General features: G+C 36.7%; 1 protein-coding gene and 1 non-coding gene across 2 annotated transcripts; one reads left to right on the forward strand and one right to left on the reverse strand.

The window, feature by feature from the left end:
* Positions 1–433: 433 nt before the first annotated feature.
* Positions 434–505, forward strand: TRNAG-UCC (transfer RNA glycine (anticodon UCC)). Its single transcript has one exon. It is a non-coding gene; the product is annotated as a tRNA-Gly (tRNA).
* A 1,066-nt stretch (positions 506–1,571) lies between these two features.
* On the reverse strand, positions 1,572–5,607 carry LOC129322921 (plant intracellular Ras-group-related LRR protein 3-like). Its single transcript, XM_054969386.1, has 3 exons — positions 4,789–5,607; positions 3,458–3,624; positions 1,572–2,586 (listed from the first exon to the last, which is right to left on the reverse strand). The coding sequence occupies exons 1-3, from the start codon at positions 5,398–5,400 to the stop codon at positions 1,935–1,937; spliced, it is 1,431 nt and encodes a 476-aa protein (XP_054825361.1). The 5' UTR covers positions 5,401–5,607; the 3' UTR covers positions 1,572–1,934.

Here is a 5,607-nt window from a genome sequence, read left to right on the forward strand (position 1 = left end):
AGCTAACGATCTGAGCTTCTACCAAAATTTTTTCAAAAAAAGTTGGGGAAATTACAAAGAAAGGCCCACAAAAAATTACAAAAAAAACACATAATTTAATAAAAATAAAATTAAACTCTCTTTTTTTCTCTTTTTTTCTTAATAAAATGTATGCTCAAATAATTGATGTTTGGTATTTAAAAAATAAATTATATAGTAATTTGTATAGCTAAAATTGATTCTAATTAAATTATCCAAATATTTTTAATTCTGTTAAAATTAATTTTAGAAAAGTAGTATCCAAACAGATTGCGTTATAATATAATTAATTATAATTAAAATTTATTACTTAATTAATTATTTTCATAATCTATTATATCCAATTAAAATTCAAATTTTGCTAGGGCCATTAATATAGATTAGGAATATATTTTTTGTCAACAATCTCACCAACGCGTTTGTAGTCCAACGGTTAGGATAATTGCCTTCCAAGCAATAGACCCGGGTTCGACTCCCGGCAAACGCATGTGTGTTTTACTGCTTTTTATTTTTAAATTAATTTAATTTACCTGGGAAAAGGAATAGACAGGAGAGAAGTTGTGGGAACATTCTGGAGGCGTGGGAGTTGTATTGATTGAATCTCAGCCTCAGGAATGGTTTCGTGACCTCTTCTGCCTTCTCCTTTTTATTTTTAAATTAATTTAATTTACCTGGGAAAAGGAATAGACAGGAGAGAAGTTGTGGGAACATTCTGGAGGCGTGGGAGTTGTATTGATTGAATCTCAGCCTCAGGAATGGTTTCGTGACCTCTTCTGCCTTCTCCAACACTCCATTCCTTCTTCTGAGGTCTTCTGAAAATGTTTAAATTTAAATTATTTAGTTTGTGATCAAAAGTCAAAACATAATAAATATTTAAGTTTCAACTGAGACATAAAAAGTATACAACTGGTTGATGAAGAACATGGCCTGTTTGTTCTTTTTCGTTAATGTTATGATTTTCAGTATTGATTCAGAAAACAAAGTACATGACTCAATTAAATAATTATGAAATTATTCCTCTGTATAACTACTACTCCCTCCGTTTAAAAATATAAGACATTTTTAACCGAATCTCACTCTTCAATAAAATAGTTACCTACTTTTCAACTAATCCTATTTTTTCATATTTACCCATATTAAACACCTTATAATAAATATAAAATCATTATCAATATGGGCACTTTCAAAAAAAAATAATTACATTTCAAAAGAGTAAAAATACCTTACATTTTTAAACTTTTAACTCTTCAAAAAATACCTTATATTTTTAAATGAAGACAAAGTATATTTTAATCATAAAATAGAACCAACTACCATAATATTTGTGTTGGAAACGCTGTTTTTCTACTATAATGTAAAAAAAAAAAAAAACAAAAGAACACTAACCAGATATCTTTAATTAGACCCCTTTTCATGTGCATGCACACATACGTTTGCGTCTGAGCTAGTTTCTAGTTTGTTGAGTTGTTAGATGGTCTGTTCTCTTCGATGGCTTGCCATGAGGCGGGTGATGAACAATAATCAATCAATTGATAAAGCAGATGCAAATCATGTAATACAGATCACTGTGAAAGAGTGTTTTCTATTGATTCATATCACAACCATTACGTAATACAAATCACTGTGAAAGAGTATGTTCTATTGATTCATATCACAACCTAACGTAATACAGATCACTCTGAAAGACCATGTTCTATTGATTCATATCACATCCACAAGGTGTTATCACATGCATTGAGATACTGATCCAGAGAGACCTAGAGCTCTCTGGATGACATCATCCCACAAACACAAGGCAACAATATGTACAGAAGTCATAAACTGGTGAGTTAATCCATAAATGTTAATAGCATAATAGGATTTTGCTACGGGACGATCAAGCTCTCCGTGGCATTACCCTTATTCATATCACATTATCACAACTGCTGATCCAACCAGGGGTCTCTTGAGGCTTTTCTAGGAGCCAGATATCCTGCAACACTTTCAGAAACCCCAGAAACAACATTCAACAATGAGGTACCCCAAGCCATCAATCCGCCCTGTGCTTGCAGTTGCTGTTTCTTTGTTTCAGCCATGGTTTTCTGTTCTTCTTCTGCAACGATCTCAAGCCACCTCTTAGTCATAAAGTCCTTCACAGCCTCAACCCCTTGTCTTACAACCTCCGGCGGAGGGATTTCGAGTGGATTCTGGTCTAGGTTGAGCTTTGTTAAATTTTCAAGCCTGCCAAATGCGTATGGAAGCACTCGAATCTGGTTGTTGCTGAGGTCGAGTTCCCTCAGGTTAATTAGATCACAGATGGTTTCAGGAAGCTCAGTCAAATCGCTGAAATTACTGCTAATGTTTAGATATTCAAGGTTTGTCAGTCTTCCAATTGCTTGTGGGAGGCCACACAGCTCATTGAAATGAGCATCAAGATATCTAAGAGACCTCATTTCACCAATAGATGAGGGAAGAAGTCGAATCTTGTTCAAATGGATCGAAAGCCTCTCGAGATTGGTAAGCCCATAGCCCATGTTTGTTGGCAGGCACATTAGGTTGTTAAAGCTAGCATCCAGTTCAACAAGTGACCTACATTTACATAAAAGCACAAGTCTGACAGGAGCAGAGACAACAAATCTAACATAAAACTTCTTAAGTATTTGTTGTTATGTTCCAATCAAGGAACTAACAGTAAATAAGTTGAAAAACACTCCAGTTTCATAAAAATAGCACAAGTTTCCTGGGTCGTGGCTGAAAAGGAACTCTCGACTCTTACAGGATTTCACATGGTTCCCCAGGATCCTCAAGAGTTATCTCCTATTTTTATGAAGAATTGTAACGGCTTTAGGACTCGCAGTACAATGGTAGTCTAATTTGCTCTTTCTCGTATTAAAAAAAAAAAAAGCACAAGGTATGCTGACAACCATAGTTATCAAATTGTGACGCATCCTGAAGCAGGAACTATATTTCAAAACTGTAGGTTGTAAAAATTATTGAATTCTAAGAATCAACAATATATGAAAAATAACATGAAATATAACGTATGACATATAGAGTGTATGTGCACGGGCATAAAACACTTAAGGCAGTAAGCCTAACGCAATAGTTAAGAAATTTACTTAAACATAACTCGTAAATAAGTTCACCAATCATAAATCTGTCACAATTAATTCTTGAAATAATCTCAATATATGCTCTCTTCCTAAGAGGCAACAACTCTTAACATGCCTCACCACCTCATTGCTTTCTTGCTTTTCTCTCATAGAATCATGTCATTCTACCATACTGACTCAAACAGCATGATTCGTTGACAATTCAAGACTGCTTATGATACAACCAATGATACACGTTAGTTCTAACTCGTTACAAAGTGTACAAAGTGTGAACTGTACAATTTTGATAACCATGCTGCCAATGCTAATTAGATTGAAAAGTTAGCACGGAAAGAATGCAAACATACTTGCAATGTGCAATGGATTCAGGAAGTACACGTAGCTTGTTTCCAGACACATTGAGGACCCTAAGATTGAGCAGCAATCCAATTGAATCTGGTAGTGATTCTAAAAGATTCGATGAAACATCAAGCTCTTCAAGTTTTTGCAGACCTGCCAATGAGTCAGGGATCATCTGTTTTTAAGATATGAAAACAGAAAACATCAAACATCAAACAATTATAAGTTAAAATCAAAAAACAGTTCTATTATCAACCAGTACTAACAGGTAACAAGCATGCTTTGTCCCCGCCCCCTTCCACCTTCCTTAAATATACCAGTAATTAGGAAAGCTGAATCTTCTGTAATCGTGAGAGAAAAAAGTTTTTGTCTAAGATATATAGATTAAAGTACATATATGAATACCATTGACTAATTCAATTTGATGTACGAAGTCCTAAACAGGAAAAATTGGATTTGATTGACTACAAACAACAGTATATGATCATCAATCTGTGACTTCCAACTAGTACAGTAAATCCCAGCCACCATAATATTTATTTAACATTGAAACCTTTCGCATCATAAAAGACTCAGTGCCATATTGTTCCATTACATGGAAAATCAGAATAGTCCATAAGCACTGGCACATGAAAAACAAGTAAACACTAGCAACCCAAAAAAAAAAAAAAGTTTTCCTCTGTATTAGCGTCAGGAAAATATCAATTATGAGAGGAGGAAAGAAACTTAATGCAGAAGAGAAGCATTTGGAACAGGTATGTTTGATTTGAGGAGAATGGAAGGGAAAGGAAAGGGCATAAATCCGACATTTTCCCCTTTGAATAAGTTTGAAGGGATGAAAATGGAAGGGAAGGGAAGGAAAAAAAAATACGTGTAGGTTGATTGAAATATGAATATAAGAAAATCTCAGATTTGAAATTCTACATCCCTTCCCCTTCATTCCGCATCGCTGTAGTTCTACATGATTCCAATCGTCAGTTTTTCTCCCTCTTTAAGTAGATCAGATAATGCCAACAGGATTCCACGTACTTGCCTTCAAACATTTTACTTCATACTCTTAATTAAATCACAAAAACGTCCCTGTCACAGATAACTCAATCCTAGCAGGTGTCATCTCTGTTGGTGATTCACTGATTCCTTTCCTTTCCATTATCAATTCATTAGTTATTGCTTATGTTTATGGCTTCATCCAGCAGAAACTTAGCTTCAAAAACTAATAAATACGTGGAAAACTCCATGGTGAAAGATGTTTTACTTCCCAAACTCAAAACTAGAGCGGAAATAAGTAAGCCTCAATATGTTTTAAGAGCGAGAGAAGTCCAAAGAAAAATAATATCACCTTCAGCTGATTGCGAGACAAATCAAGCACAACCAGCCCTGGAGTCTTGCCAAACGCCTCAGGAAGGAGCCTTAGCTGCCGCCCAGAAAGCTGAACCCTCTCCACTTCCTCTATTTCCGCTTTCCTCAAAATTTCAATGACTTCTGCATTCGCCTCCTCCTCCTCACCCCCTTTCTCCGATTCTTTTGTCACAACTGACCAATAAACCCCAACTAACCTCTCTTCCGCTCCCCTCAACTGTTTCGCATACTCGTCGTGCATGTCCTCCAACCTCACCATTGCCTCATAAATCTGCATCTCTTTCTCATCACCCTCTCTCAACCCCTCTGTTTCTTCAAGCTTGCGGCGAATCTCCGCGATCTTCAGCCGCGCGAAAGCAACCGCAGAAGGGTCAGGACGAGGACCCAGGGTTCGTAGAAGAGACAGAGTCTGCGTGATTTGAAGCTCAGGGATGACTCGGGTCATTGCCGCCAAGACTTTGGGGTTGGTCAAGTGAGGGAACTGAGTCAGAAGAGTTCGATGTAGCTCCGTGGGAAGCGGAGAACTGGCGTGCGGGTCCAACTGGTGCAAGGCATAGCAGAGAATGGGAAAATTATTTGCGGTGGGATCCATTTCCACCGAGAAAAAGCCAGAAAAGCGTAGAAGAAGATGAAATAGGCAAGGGATGAAAGAGAAGTTGGCAGAAGTTGATAAGATAAGAAAGAGAACAGGGATTAGGTAGAACTTGGAAGATGCTAGAAAGCAGAATTACAGGGTGCGCGATACCACAGTTGCGCACAACACAACCAAACGCCGCTGATTTTGGTAAAGATTCTGATG

The sequence above is a fragment of the Prosopis cineraria genome, unplaced genomic scaffold (genome assembly GCF_029017545.1).
Source record: "Prosopis cineraria cultivar Desert tree isolate PC_DT_omini unplaced genomic scaffold, ASM2901754v1 PC10, whole genome shotgun sequence".
Taxonomy (NCBI): Eukaryota; Viridiplantae; Streptophyta; class Magnoliopsida; order Fabales; family Fabaceae; genus Prosopis; species Prosopis cineraria.

Coding starts and splice junctions, on each gene's coding strand:
- LOC129322921 (XM_054969386.1), bottom strand. CDS start 5,400: ATGGATCCCACCGCAAATAATTTTCCCATTCTCTGCTATGCCTTGCAC. Junction 3,625..4,788: donor TGTCTCGCAATCAGCTGAAG/GTGATATTATTT, acceptor TCTTAAAAACAG/ATGATCCCTGACTCATTGGC. Junction 2,587..3,457: donor GAATCCATTGCACATTGCAA/GTATGTTTGCAT, acceptor ATGTAAATGTAG/GTCACTTGTTGAACTGGATG.